The following is a 15,689-nucleotide window of genomic DNA, read 5'->3' as shown; positions in this document are numbered from 1 at the left end:
TCCCAGCCCCCCAGAACAAAATGGAGATTTTTATGTAGTAGAACAAGTCATCATATTTTATTATTTTTTGCAAACAAAATAATTTCTAGAGGACAGCATATAAGCATTTATTCTTGGAATCATCAGAAAAAAGTAAAATACAAATCAAACTTTCTTCAGAGGGCCAATTTCTCAGAAATGTGTGTTTTCAAGCCATTGAAGATTATCTGTAAACAATTGGTCTTGGACAAACATAATTTTTGAAGAATTCTTGTGGGAGTGAACAATTTTGAGTAGGTAAAAAGATTGGCCTAGTTTTGAAAATACATACTTCTCCATTGTGGACTTTTAATATTCTTATTCACTTAACAAATTTACAATGAGTTAAATTACCAGTATTCTCTTGAACTTGTGCCTTTCTTGAAATTCTATGATCCTAACAACACTTTCAGAGTCTTAAGAAAATGGTTTTACAAAGACTCTCCTTTCAATATGTTTACCAAAGACTCTGCTTTCAATGCCTTCTTTTAAAATAGTCGTCTTTGGACTATGTTACCAGGCAGGGTTTTATCTGTGTCCGTTGGTTGTCTCGAGCCACTTTGCATGATCATGTTTTGTATGATGAATGGAGCATAGAACACCCATTTATGTCCAAGCTCAGGTTCCTTGAAGCAAGCAAGAGAGATTCCACAAGTACCCATCCCTCTAGCTGGGCAGAAGCTAAGCAAACACACACTGGATGGAAATAACAACAAAATTATTTTGGCTTTGCTGACCACTGTGGTGTTTGTTTAGCACTGTGTCTGGAGCTGTCTATACTTAGCCCTCTCTCTGCACAGAGTACAGCAAATCACTTCCTTATTTAAAAGGCAGGTGTGGATCTTACCTCTGCTGTCCTTGTCACAACAGTAGTCCAAACCCTCAAGGCCTGACACGTGCAGACTCTCCTTTATTGACATCTAAACCTTTGTCTCCTGCTCTGTCTCAGCTAACAGTGCAGCTACCAGTAGAATCTGCACCCAGATTCTAACATCCCAGCTACCAGTGGCTGTACCCAGATTCCTGGGTCTTCATATTTGCCTCCATTCTAGAATCTATTGTTTTTCCATCTGTAACCCAGAAGACATTGATCTGGTAAATCATGAGTTGATCCTTTCCTAATGATTATTGTAGCGTTTAATCATCTTTTCTTTGACATAACTAAATCAAAGTCATTACACTACATGAAAGTTAAATATCTTTCCACTACTAAATCTGAGAATAGTAAAACTCCTTTCATCTCCACATACGGGGAAAGCACCCAGCCCCACATCGTGATACAGAAGGAAAGAATCGGTGCAGGAGCTCGCGGAAAGTCAGTATTCCTCATGAAATGGGTATTCAGGATGGTCACTCCACCTGCCAAGACAGTTCCCCCAAAGGTAAAGAGCTTACTCCAGAGGCTGAGTAGGTAGCCTCAAGTCACCAGCCTCCTTTCACATCCTCACCCACAACTCCCTTTCTCTTACCAGCCCCCCTGTCTCTCACCCACTCTCCTTCCCTGTTTTCCCTTATCCCTGGTCCTTTTTCTGAAGCCCTGAGCAGCTCCCTGAGTGTAAGGGGTGGAAGGGATGGCTGGTTGCTGCCAACTCAATGTTTTGCTCTGCACATAAGCACAGGTGGTGATCGTGCCTGGCTGCATTTGGGTGAGTTCTCAATTCCTTCCTCCCTCTCCTCCCTTGAGCCAGGCTGTGAAACACAATCTTTTCTTTTTTTTCCAAAGCCCTGGTACCAGCCCATGTCACCCCCTTCTCATAGATTTTACTTGTCCCTCTCACTGGGCCTCCTGGGAGTAGAAAGTCTGACATTTAGAAAGGTAACCATGAGCTAAGTAAGTTTCCACGATGATGATGGTGGTGGTGAACTTATCTCTAAATAGCAAGGGTGAAACAGTCTATGAAAGGACTGGTATGTGTGGGTGCCTGTCATGGAGCATATATAAGTATCAGTTATCTGCAACTACTATGAACTTTATAAAAATAAAGATTCTCAAATGTCAAAGATGAACTGGAGGAAAAATAGAAAAAAACCATGGACCAGCATCCTAAGTGATCCTTTTAGTGGACTAATCTTTGTTTCTGCTCGCCGGTTTTTCTAGTTGTTTGCTGGTATGATGAGTTATGTCGCTGGTGTTGCTAGAATTAGGTATTAAACATGTCAAATACCAAACTAATGTTACCAACTGTATGTAACAAAAGGAAAATCAGTTCAGGGGTGGGTTGACTAGTTCCATAGAAATCATTTATCTTTAAGAGCCAGTAATTAACCTTGACATGTTTGTTCTGTGTTTGTGTTTGGTCTTTTGTTCTTGTCAGGTGTACCTTTTGATGTCAGATAATTTTTTGCCATGGAAAATTCACATTTGAAGACAGATTGGTTCAGAAATTTGGTATTAGGATAGTCAGATCACTTTTCACTCTTGACAAATAGTGGGACCAATAAGAGTCCAAATGATATGAACTGTCTTAAGGAACATTTTCTAAATGCTCACATAAAGAAAAGGCTGCAAAGAGAAGATGACTATCCAGGAAATTTGAAGAACTGCAAACAATGAGTAAGAAAAAAATGTGTGTCTACAAATACGTGTGTAAATACACATATATATGAACTGTACTCTTCTTAAAATTTGAAAAGCACAGGCTATTTAGAGAACAGGAGGCTACTTCAGTTGATTAGCCTGATGTCTTCAACTAGCGTAAGCAATTTTGTCTGTGGGAAGTCCGCAAATAGAGCTCGACACTCCAAATCTGAGAGGCAAGCATTCATTTCAAATTCTAGGTTCTTGGGTCCCAGCCCCTGTCCTCTTTCCCTCTCTCATAGGGCTTGTTTTGGAAAACTTTTCTCTAAATGATGCATCACTTTTGGGGGGAAACAAATATGTTGTATTAACATATGTATAGTAGGAGTTAATTCTCTTCGAGGTCATTAGGCTGCCAGGCCTTCACCCAAGTCATGGAATGTCATTAGTTCCAGGAATATTCTTTTCAGTAAAAATATAGGCAAGATTAAAATGGAGCTTTCTAGGGAATTCCTCGAGTAGATGCAGTCTACCCGCCCCTGTGTAACACGGGGGCTGCCCACCAGCCTCACGCCTGCCGCTCCCTGTGGACACAGGTCCAGGCCCATCATCCTCTGAGTTGACACCTGACTCTCGGTTACCTAACCCCACAGCAATGCGTGATCCAGGACTCCCCCAAACTCACATGAGCATTTGCACGAATCGGATATTTTTATTCAAGGCTTCAACCTTCTGCATTTCTTCGTCAGTGAGAGAAAAATCAAAGATCTGAAATAACGGGAAAAAATGATATTAGGAAGGTGGAGGTCGGAACAGCAGGGCGTGGGGGAGCAGGACCAGCAGCAGGAGTCAAAGACGGTGAACATCTCTGCGGTATCTGAGACCAGATGGGGGCTTCTATCCTTTGTCTCTGAGACAATGCTGGTAACAAATCCAAATGATGTGACGCAACAGAAGTCTAGATCTTCTCCTGACATCCCCAGAATGGACAATTCCTGTTCTTTCTGTAAAAGATGCTGAACTTTTGGTCCTGGACTCTGGCCTTTGTACACTTACAAAAATATCCCCTAGCCTCTGAATTTGCATTTTTTAATGTTTCATTTGCTTTGTTTGTTCTCTTAGTCTTTTCTCTCATAATATTGAAAGCCACCTCTGTCCTCTAATTCTGTTTACATTTTCACTGTTTAATTTTCCTTACCTTATACACTTTATACTCTGGTTTATTAGCATTTTTATTTTTATTTAGTTTATAATTTTTAACACTTGTCTTGCCTATTTATAATTTATCTTCTCTTGACCATTTTCTTTTCCTGTTCTTAAACTGGTCTTTTAATATATTTAACCATTTATAGATTTTAATTATGCAAATAACTCATTAGTATGTTTTTGGTAAGGAAATGAAACACTGCAATACATGAGTGTGTGTGGAATAACAAATGAAAGTTCCTTTTATTATGTACCAACCCAGTCCTATTTTTTCCCCTAAATGTTCCTTCCAAACATTCAATACATTAAGAGCAAAATGCAATAATTTTATCAAATCTTTATCATTCTGCAACTTTCTTCCATTCACAGAGTCTATCTAGGTGATCTTTCCTGTCATAATAAATACAGTAATTTTGTTTAACTACTGCATTCATAAGTTTAACAATTTACTTGATCATTCCCCCATGGATTATTTCCAAGTGCTTTTTTTGGGGATATTTTTTTCTCTGAGTATTTGTTATCTAGGCACTGAAGTTATGAGCTTGGTAAGGAATCAGAAGTTTGCATAACATTAAAGCAGTTATGAATAAGCCAGCCACTTGCAAACTACATCCTTACATCTTTTTGCTTAACAGCCAACTCATCCTTTCTGTGTTGGGGGGGGTCAGTGATTGACGCCAGCAAGTATGTAATATAACCTAAAGACAAAGTGAAGCAAAACCTGCCCCAAATGCAGGCTTTCATGACATCAATGAAAGTGATGTGGGAGATTTGCTCTAGTTTTAGGCACATCTTCAAACCAGGTTCAAAGAATCTGATTCAATTAAAATCTACTTTGGTAGACACATTAAAAGAGGCTTTTGGGCCTCCCTGGTGGTGCAAGGGCTTAAGACTTAGCACTGTCAAGCTATCTATAGCCACTGCGGCATGAGTTCCATCCCCAGCCAGGGAGCTGACCCACATGGCACAGCAGACCTCTCCTGTCTCCCACTGCTCCCCTCAGCAGTGTATTTCAGTGGATCCAACTGTTCTGCTCCCCACTCAATCTCTGGTGAATCCTCTCACCCCTCCCCCCCTGCACCTCTGGCCTGCACCCCAGCTCTTCTATGCAAAAATAAATAAATCTTAAAAAAATAAGAGAATGTTTTTTAAAAGATTGACTCCCATCACTTCTTAGCCTTTTAACTAAGATCAAGTGTAAAAGATTGACTCTCCTTTAGATAAAGTCTCTGAAATTTTACCAAGATTACTCTCTTTATGATGCCCTGGGATATCATGTTGTTATGTAATTTTATTTTTAAATTTTATTTGTTTTTCATTGATGTAGTATTTGGATACCCATATAAGGCATCACCGCCATAGTGCACCCACCACCAACTCGCCCTTAGTCTTCCACCATAGACCATTGTGCTTTCTTCCTCTTTGTTCTTATCCTCCCTCCTTGACGGCCCAGTTCTGTAGTTAGTTTTTAAGCTAGTCTTTATCTGATTCTTAATTTAGTCAACTATTAGTGACACCATCTCATATTTATCTTTCTCCTTTGACTTAGCTCACTCAGCATCATCCCTTCTAGCTCCATCCATGCTGCTGCAACTGGCATGAGTTATGTAATTTTTAAAAATTAATACAGATTCCCTGTTTCTTCTAAGATTTAGTGCACGTATGCAATTGCAACCTAAATTTTGTTGAATATAAGTAAAGATTGTCCTCATAAACCTCAGGTGTAATTTAAGATAAATTTCCAAATTCTCCCTCCCTCCATCATTCCTATGCATTTTAAAAAATTTCTCATGGTCTCTATTTTAATGGTACAAATTAAGTAAATGACAATCTTCTAACTGCAAAACTAAGCTGCTCACGTTCCCCCTAACCCACGAAACTGCTTCTCTTATAGTAAATGCTTCAAGAAGGAGAGACTGGTGACTGTATTAAGTACTATGGAAAGATATATTAGGGCAAGGACTGAAAACAAATGATAGGATCCACTAATGTGGAGGTCACCAGAGACCTTAACAAGAGCTGTTATGAGGGGATGGCTTCGGTGGGGAAAGGGACTTGGATTAGAGTTGACTTTTGAACATTGGAAGTTGCAACATGCTTGCTATTGGTGGGAGGCATGCAGTAGAGGGGAACAATTGATAATGCAGTAGACAGTGATGTTTGAGATTAGGAATTAATCTCAATTTCCAAGGGATAGCCATGGGAATCAGTGGTGGAAATACGTAGGATGATATCCTTGTGGGAAGGAAGGTCAAGGAGCTGTTAGGCCAGACTATTGGAATGGTCATCGAGGTGGATACTGAATACACTAAGAATTATTGAAAGCAATGCTGGAGGGAGTGAAGGTGGATCAAGGAATAAAATCTGCAGGGATCTGGGCCTCCCTGGCGGCGCAAGGGGTTAATAAGCGCCATGCTATGAAGCAGTCTGCAGCCTCTGCAGCATGAATTCGATCCCCAGCCGGCCAGGAAGCAACCCACATGGCTCAGCAGACCTCTCCTGTCTTGCCTGCTGCTCCCCTCAGCAATGTATTTCAGTCAGTCTGCCTCTTCTGTTCCCCACTCTGTCTCTGGTGAATCCTCTCACCCCCACCCCATGCCTCTGGCCTGTACCCCAGCTCTTGTATACATAAATAAATAAATCTTTTAAAAAAATGTGCAAAGATTGGCAGTTGCTGGATGACGAGAAAGATAGTGGGTGGTAAAATTTGAGATTTTTTTTGTTCTTTTAACAGTATCCTACCTCGCTTAGTTTTCTTCATTTTTCACGTATAATTTATCTAATTTTTCAACTTATGGTTTGCTTTAACTTTTTATTCTATAATTTTAAAAGCTATCATTATTGAAGTGACATTAATTTTACGTTCTTGCTAGTGCTTTGACACTGTAAGATGCCCCCTCAGATGTAGTCACCATAGCCCTCCAGCATATTCCACTGTGTTCTCCTCCCCACTCCATTGTGTTCACCCCTTACTCTCCCCTCCCTGTTCTGAAAGCCCAAGATTTATGGTCAGTTTTCAAGGGTTGGTTTTAAAGTTTGTCTCTGACCCTTTATTTGGTTTTTCTATAGTCCACATATGAGTGACACCATCTGGTATTTATCTTTCTCCTTCTGCCTTAATTCACTTAGTATAAACCCTTCCAGCTCCATCCACATTGCTGCAAATGGCAGGAGTTCCTCTCTGTTGATTTCTGAGCTGCGTTCCCTTATGTGTATATACCACATCCCCTTCACCCACTCTTCTGTGCTGGGGCAAGAAAATCTTTTGCACAAGATTTTTAGTTTGATGTAGTCCCAGTTGTTTATACTCTCTTTTGTTCTTTGTTGCTGGAAATGAATCTGTAAAGATACCTCTAAGGTTTATGTTTGGAATGTTTCGCCTATGTTTTCTTCTGTGTATTTTATGATTTCAGGTCTTACATCCAAGTCTTTTATCTATTTTGAGTTGATATTTGTGTCTGGTATGAGATATGGTCTATTTTCATTCTTTTGCATGTGGCGCCCCAATTTTCCCAGTACCACTTATTTAAGAGGCTTTCCTTGTTCCAGTGTACATTCTTCATTCCTTTGTCATAGATTAGCTAGCTATATATGTGTGGGTTTATTTCTGGGTTCTCAACTCTATGCCATTGGTCTCTGTGTTTTGTTCCAGGATCCTTTACTTATATATTTTATGTGTCTTTACTGTGTATTTAAAAAATGTCTTTGAAAGTTTATTTACCTCAGTTCTAAAAGAATATCATTTTCTATTTTGTTGATTCTTAGTTTTATTTTTTTAAAGATTTATTTATGCATACAAGAGCTGGGGTACAGGCCAGAGGTGCGGGGGGTGAGAGGATTCACCAGAGGCAGAGTGAGGAGCAGAACAGGCAGATGTACTGAAATACACTGCTGAGGGGAGCAGCGGGTGAGACAGGAGAGGTCTTCTGCGCCATGTGTGTCAGCTCCCTGGAGGGCCAGGGATCGAACTCATGCTACAGAGGCAGCGGATTGCTTCATAGTGCTGTGCTTAACTCCTTGAGCCACCAGGGAGGCCCTGATTCTTAGTTTTAATACCCAGCAAACTTCATGATTTAAGGATGAATCTATACTACCTGGAGAGTGGAAATTGTGATTTTTATCACTCATTTTCTTTGTAAATCTGTGCCCCTCTCATATTTTCCTGTGGTAGGTGAATCTCTGACTCCATTTCCTTATTACCACGGCTATGGAAATGTATGCAGTACAACAGTTAACTGCAATGGAAATCTGAAGGAGGATGACAGGTCTTTCAGTCCAAAATTGTGATCTGCCAAATGTCTTCAGTCTAAAGGCTCTCACTTTCCACTGCTCGGCGCATTCGTAACTCAATTTCTATAAAATTTTGAATACATGAAAGCACTCATTTGAAGTGCATCAAAAATTTTTTTTTTATGATTGATTTATGTATATAAGAGCTGGCATGCAGGCCTGAGATGTGGGAGGGTGAGAGGATTCACCAGATACAGAGTGGGGAGCAGAACAGGCAGACTGACTGAAATACACTGCTGAGGGGAGCAGCGGGCAAAACAAGAGGTCTGCTGCGCCATGTGGGTAGCTCCCTGGCTGGGGATCAAACTCGTGCTGCAGTGGCTGTGGATAGCTTCATAGTTCTGTGTCTTAATCCCTTGTGCCACCAGGGAGGCCCCAATTTGTTTTAACTTTTGGTAAATGTCACATTAGTCCCTCACTGTTTTAAGATGGCTGGGAAGTGTTAAAAGACAGTCAGTAGTTGAAACAGTTTTTTAGTTTTATTTTGCTAGTAACAGAATCCTTTCCTCCTTTTATGAACGTTCCTTTCCCCATCTAGTATGGTGTTTGCCACATCACACCCCTCCTCCTGCACAAAAATCGGGATACTCCTCAGGGGACCAATCAAGTTATCTTACTGCACATAGAGATTATATGGTTCTGGCTAATGACGTACAAAGGGACCATGAGAGAGCAAAGATTGATAGAAATCCTGTTAGTGCCACCATGTGGAGAGCTAGGGAAAGAGGATGCCAAATCCTTTCACAAATCATTTAAATATCTGTGTCCAGTCTCTTCTGATCTACCCATGAACCTTCTAGTTGTGTAAGCCATATATTAGCCTTTTCTTTGCTGAGTTTGAGTTGCATTATATCATGTGGTAGCAAAAAAGATAGACAATTTATCTTTATCTTCAGATCTAATGTCATAGATATCTTCCCATAACAGTTCTTAGATTTTCTTTTGGCTGTTTTTAAATGGTGATATAAAATGTCTCTAAAAATGTATCATAATTTGTATGATAAATTCCTATTAAAAATTGGTTCCAGTGTTTTAAAAATGATGTACAGTAAATATTGTCATAAATATGTATATGTGTACATGCAAATTCAAAGACATCTGTAGGATAAGATTGTTGCATTGATGGATATGCTCATTTAAATGCTCATGGATCTGGAAAAATACTCATCCTTCCGCTAATCTTACACCATTTAACATTTCTAGTAGCAGCATGTGAAAGTACCTCTTTTCTTACATATCGCCTACATTCTATTTTTTTTCCTGAGGGGGAACAATACTCTTTCACTTTTTAAAAAAAATATTTATTTTATTTATTTATGCATACAAGAACTGAGGTGCAGGCCAGAGATGCGGGGGGTGAGAGGATTCACCAGAGACACAGTGGGGAGCAGAACAAGTGGATCCACTGAAATATACTCCTGAGGGGAGCAGCGGGCGAGACAGGAGAGGTCTACTGCACCTTGTGAGTTTGCTCCCTGGCTGGGGATTGAACTTATGCCTCAGTGGCTGGGATAGCTTGATAGCACTGAGATTTTAGCCCCTGGTGCCACCTGGGAAGTCCCCCATTTCACTTTTATCATTACTGATGAGTAAGACAACAAGCAACTTAGGAAATTTAAATTTTAATTAATGGGTAGTTGATTAATTTTACATGGTGCTTTATCCATTGCTGTCTTTGCCTAGTTATTTAGGGTTCAGTAGCAACAGGGTAAACTAATCACTTCCACAGTGACATCTTTTCTCACCTGTAGGTTACCACGCTGGCCAGAGATGACTTAGGAAGGAATAAGGCAGCGCCATTCATGAAGTCTAAGTAATCCTCTTCAATAATTTCCAAATTTATCCCCAACTTTTACAGAGCCATTAAGAAGCTGGAAAGTTGACTAATACTAAATTCAATTGTTACACATGCTATTCCTGTGGGCTGGTGGAGAAGTAAGTAGGTAGTGTCAGGAGCTCACAGAGAGGGCCTCCCTGGTGGCCTACCACTGAGAAGGCCCATCTTGATAGCCTGAGTTCGATCCCCGGTGTAGGGTAAGGTAAACAGTATCAGGCTTTTCTGCCCTCCCGCCATTAGGACAGATGACGGAACCCTGTGGTCCCGAATGCATGCCTGATGGCGGGCACCTGGAGGAGGGTGTGGCATATGTAGATGGGATTCACCTGGGCTAAGACTGTGCTTATAAGGGGGGCGTCATGGGGACGCCAGGAGAAGCATAGAGAAGCAGAGAGAACACCAGAGAGCCCAGAAAGAGTGAAGACTTGGTGGGGGCCGGGAGGCCTCCCGGCCCCCCCCCCCCCCCCGCCCCGGCACCCTTGCCTGCTGTGACCCAATAAATCCCAATAAAAGCCTGCAGAAACCACCGAGGGCTCCAGGACTCCTCCTTTACCTAGTCTGCTCAGGTCATAGAAAACCTGCTCCGTGTCCTTCCAGCCCTTCCAGCCGGCCAGGGAGCTGATCCACATGGTGCAGGAGACCTCTCCTGTCTCACTCACTGCTCCCCTCAGCAGCGTATTTCAGATCTGCCTATTTATTCTGCTCCCCACTCTCTCTGCTGAAGCCTCTCACCCCACCCCTTCACCCCTTGCACTTTTGGCCTGCACCCCAGTTCTACGCAAAAATAAACAAAATCACAGGGAAATACATGAAGAAATAAGAGAACTAGAAAACATGAGCAGCAAAGCAATTCCTGAAGTGCTAGCAATTGTTTCAAATTCAGCTAAAATTAAATCCCGAGATTGGCAGGGTAGGTCCAAGAGCTGGTATAAAATGAAATATAAAGGTATTACAAGTTTCTTATTAAACTAAACAGAAAATCCTCCAAAGAAAAACATTTTTTTTACATTTTTGAGAAGAAATTTTCTTACTTGAAAGTTTTCTCTGATCCTTTCAGGGTTAAAGCTTTTAGGAATGACAACCACTCCTCGCTGGATGTTGAAGCGCAGAACAATCTGAGCTGCTGTCTTATTGTACTTTTTCCCCAATGAGGTGAGATATGCATCCTCTAACATAGGAGGGATAGAAGTATTCACCCTTCAAAAAAATGAAAAAGCACATGTGTGTTAGGTCAAGCAAAGAGAATCAAATGAATCACCCTCCTCTGTTTGCACATTCAACTGGTAACTTACCACCTTTCCCTGAGTGCAAAGAACTCCAAGAATTACTATTAGGGTGGGAAGAAGATCTGAGGCAAGTTTAGAGAACAGACTCTTTCAGAACGTAAACAATATTTCTTAGATCGCACTTGTGGAGAGAAGTGGGTTGTTAGTAGACATTAGAGGATGACAGCAAGACTAAAGAGAAGAAATTAAAAGGCACAATTCCTGGAACCATTTTTGAGTAGGGAGCTCTCTACTTATGTCTGTGGAACACATGACAGTAGAAGTATTGCCACTAAATACAGAGATGAAAAAATTTAAAACTTTCAGAGCATAATCATAGAGACTGTGCGATAATACCTAAACTAACACCTTTTGAGATTTCCCGTTTCAGACACACCTAGGTAATTGTATATAGGTAGAATAATGGATTCTCAATGAGGAAGATTTTATTAGCTCTAATTTGTGTAGATGAAGACTGGTTGGAAATTAACTTCGTAAGATCCCACAGCCAGAGTAATTCCAATCAGGAAATTCACATGGTTCACGTTACTCTATACCCAAGGATCTGCTCCTGAGGACGCACAGTATTACTTACCACCCGGGATCCCTTGAAGTGCCCAAAGGACTGTAGGCAACAATGACAATGTTATGTCGTCGGCAAAATTGCAAGAGCTTAGGCTGGGTGAAATATGGATGACACTCCACCTATATGGTTGCAGTGGAGATCAGAGCCCAAAATTAAGGCATGTAGATATATGCATTTTTACAGTGTTAAAAAATTCTTCAATTAAATCCATTTAAAGGTGTCATGGATAAGGGGGCAAATCCCAAATATTTTTCCTAACAGGAAAGTTTCCATGGTTTCTATACTAGTGAGATTAATTAAAACAAGGTTAGCGAAGGCACCAACTGCATGTTAATCCTAAAATAATTGGGGAACACATTCAATTTTGTGTAGCTGTCCTGGCTTAAACCTTTAAGCCAACAGTCAGTTACAGTAAACATTCTAGCAAATACAATTTTCTATAATAAACAGTCTCCAAGTTCAGATTACAGTGTTTGTAAGTCAAAGTGACGTGTTGCATAAAACCTTTGTCCCTGGCTATCAAACAGCTAAGAATATTTTCACAAGCAGTACAGCACCTACAAAACTAAATTAAAAGGTGAATTTTTTTCTTTTAGGATATTTGTAGAACAACCACATGACTTTCGAGTCCAGAAAGCCTTGTGTTTTGTGAATACTGGACTCTGACACTGTCCACCCTGTCCGTCTCCCTCCACTCCCGGGGTAAGCTGTACCTGGTTGCTGACCGGTTTATATTTGAGCCCTGGTTTATTCAGGATGAGTTCCAGCTGCCTGCGGTTAAAGTTGGATACTCCCAGGGATTTCACCAAGCCAGCATCTTTGCAGGCTTCCAAAGCCTGAAGAGTAAATGCCAGAGTCAAGGATGAAGCCTCAAAACAATCAAGAATGAATCTTTTTAATAATGACTGAGTTCTTTAAAAAGGAAAGTCTCTGAGTATGCTGGCAGGTATTCTATGAAGAAAAAACAAGGGAGACATTGGTGGAAACTTTGTGATTGAATGAGTTTGGAAGTATGGTATACCATTATCTCCCCCTTGTATTTTTTTTAAGATTTATTTATTTATGCATACAAGAGCTGGGGTACAGGCCAGAGGGTAGGGGGTGAGAGGATTCACCAGAGACAGAGCAGGATGCAGAACAGGCAAATTGACTGAAATACTCTGCTGCAGGGAGCAGCAGGCAAGACAGGAGAGGTCTGCCATGCCTTGTGGGTAGCTCGCTGGCCGGGGATTGAATTCATGCTACAGTGGCTGCCAACAACTTGATAGTGCTGAGACTTAACCCCTTGCACCACCACGGAGACTCCCCCTGGAATTGTTATAGTGTATATCAGCACATCAGTAACAATCTTATTTCTTAAAATTTGTTGAGGTTTTGTTTATGCCATGGTACCTGATCAATTTTTATGAATGTCTGGCATATGTGGGAAATGTACATTCTCCTGTTTTTAGATGCAGTTCTCTCTGTCCTGTCTCTGTACCACTCTCTAATACATTTGTGTATATATGTACACATACACATATTATATATAAAGTTAGCTCAACCTTTTCCTGAGTTCTCAATAACTTAAAGGAATATATCAGAAATCTCTTATTAAACTGGACTTATCAGTGTCTTCCTGAATTTTTTTTAAAGATTTTATTTTTGCATAGAAGAGCTGGGGTACAGGCTGGAGGTATGGGGGGGTGAGAGGATTCACCAGAGACAGAGTGGGGAGCAGAACAGGAGGATCTACTAAAATACACTGTTGAGGGGAGCAGCGGGTGAGACAGGAGAGGTCTGCTGCGCCATGTGGGTAGCTCCATGGCCGGAGATGGTACTCAGACTGTAGTGGTGAGAGTACTGAGACTCAACACCTAAGCCACCAGAAGGGCCCTGTCTTCCTGACCTCTATCAATTTTTGCTTTCTATATTTAGAAGATATTTGATTTGATACATGTGTGTTAAAATTAGTGTATCTTTTTGGTAAATTGGATCTCTCATCATTATGTTATTTACACTTCCTGTTAAATAATAGAATCAGTTTCTTAATTTCTTTTGGGATTTTGATTGGAATTGCAATGCATTTATATATCAGTTGGTGGAGAATTAACATCTTAACTGCATTTAGTCTTAAGATCGGGGGCCTCCCTGGTGGCACAAGTATTAAAGTCTCAGCGCTATCACTGCTATGGCCTGAGTGTAATCCCGTGCCACATGTGGCATAGCAGACCTCTTCAGTCCCACCCCTTGCTCCCTGCAGCAGTGGATTTCAGTAGATCTTCCTGTTCTGCTCCCCACTCTGTCTCTAGTGAATTTCTCACCCCCATGCCTCTGGCCTATACCCAGTTCTTCTATGCATAAATAAATAAATATATTTTAAAAAATCAAAAGAACATAGTATATACCTCCCTATTTATCTGGAATTTTCAACATCTCAGTAATTGATTATAGTTTTCACTATTAAGTTTTACAGATTTTATTAAACTTTAAATATTTCATATGTTTTCTAATTGTGTTGTTAGCATACTGGTATTATATACAGATACAGATTGTTATTTCTCTTTGGTATTATGGGTTATTTATATGTATGCTTATTAATTTCTAAGTATCTATTAATTTTTTTAGATACACTTTGTTATTGACTTAAATTTTTTTTTAAGATTTATTTATTTATTTATACAAGCACTGGGTACAGTCAGAAGCGCGGGAGGGTAAGAGAATTCAACAGAGCCAGAGCGGGGAGCAGAGCAGGCAGAAGGACCGAAGTACACTGCTGAGGGGAGCAGCGGGCGGCAGGAGAGGTCTGCGTGCCATGTGGGACCCTCCTCCGGTGGCCGGGGAGCAGCCGGGGATCGAACTGGCACTGCAGAGGCTGCGGGCACCTTCGCAACCCAGCGCTCAACCGCTGCGCCACCGGGGAGGCCCTATTGACTTAAAATTTAATTCCAGTTTTATCAGAGAGCCTACTTTGCATGAAGAATATTTTTATATGTGTTGTGATTTGTTTCATGTCTCACAATGAGGTCTATTTTGTTAAATGTTTCATGTGCATTTGAAAAATAGCATTCTAGACTTTATTGGTGATGCATTCTACAAATGTCAATTGGGTCAAGTTAGTCAATAATGTTTAAATCTCATATATTATAGATTTTTTTGTCTATCTCATATCTCTCTATTCATAAATCAGACAGAAATAATCAGATCAATTTAAAGTGCATTCTTTACAAATAAAAAGCCAGCAGCTCTCCTGCCCACCTGTGACTATGCAGGTGTTTCTCCTCACTAGCCTTCTCCAAGGCTGCCTGCCTGGGACTATACAGGTATCTCTTAACAAACCTGACCCTTTCAAGGACAGTTCTTTCTGACCGCTGGTGTCTGTGTAAGCATCCTTCTTTCCCTTTTTAAATTTTTTTCTGAAATCAAAGTATGCAAAAAAAAAAAAAAAAAGGCCAACTTGAACTCACCTCCCAAGTGGCACACAGATCTGTCTTATGATATATAAATTTACCATTCTCATCTTTAGGATAAACGTCATCTCCAGGCTACAAAAAAAAAAAAATTAAATAAAATAGCAAGTGTAACTTATTTATATCCAGGAATTAAAATTATGGAATTTGAGCTGTCAGTATATTCTGGCTCTAGAGAGCAATTCAGATATATACTTTTTTCCCTTTTGTGAGACCATTTAGAAATTCATTTAGAAATTCATTTAGAGACCATTTAGAAATTCATTTGTGCAACATATATCTCATCTCACACTGGCATTTATTTTTCCTTTATCAGTTGACAGACTATTGTTCTTAAATTCTAAAGTCTCCCTTATTGACAAAATTGCTCATTAAGAAAAAAAAATAGAAGTTGAGAATTAGAACTTTCAGACTCACTGTTTTGACAGTCTCTTCCTGTCGAAGGATTTACTTGAGCAAAGCAAATTTCTTACTGTCATAAGGAACCAAAGAGAGGAAATTCTTCAGCTAAGAAAAGTAT

The 15,689-nt window shown here is 40.3% G+C and overlaps 1 protein-coding gene across 2 annotated transcripts in view; it reads right to left on the bottom strand.

The window, feature by feature from the left end:
* Window positions 1-1,334: 1,334 nt before the first annotated feature.
* Window positions 1,335-15,689, bottom strand: part of AKR1D1 (aldo-keto reductase family 1 member D1) — a 28,920-nt gene continuing 14,565 nt past the window's right edge. The window contains exons 4-9 of one of the 2 annotated variants that reach the window (XM_037521105.1): window positions 15,167-15,244; window positions 12,434-12,556; window positions 11,730-11,839; window positions 10,901-11,066; window positions 3,222-3,304; window positions 1,335-1,377 (exon numbers count right to left, since the gene is read on the bottom strand). In XM_037521105.1, coding sequence (XP_037377002.1) covers window positions 1,335-1,377; window positions 3,222-3,304; window positions 10,901-11,066; window positions 11,730-11,839; window positions 12,434-12,556; window positions 15,167-15,244 — 603 coding nt within the window. The remainder of the gene's footprint in view (window positions 1,378-3,221; window positions 3,305-10,900; window positions 11,067-11,729; window positions 11,840-12,433; window positions 12,557-15,166; window positions 15,245-15,689) is intronic. The other variant, XM_037521147.1, reaches the window with a different exon arrangement.

This window comes from Talpa occidentalis, unplaced genomic scaffold, assembly GCF_014898055.3.
Source record: "Talpa occidentalis isolate TD23 unplaced genomic scaffold, MPIMG_talOcc4v2.1, whole genome shotgun sequence".
Taxonomy (NCBI): Eukaryota; Metazoa; Chordata; class Mammalia; order Eulipotyphla; family Talpidae; genus Talpa; species Talpa occidentalis.
Note: the sequence above shows the minus strand (reverse complement) of the source record. Positions and strands in the feature narration are given on the sequence as shown.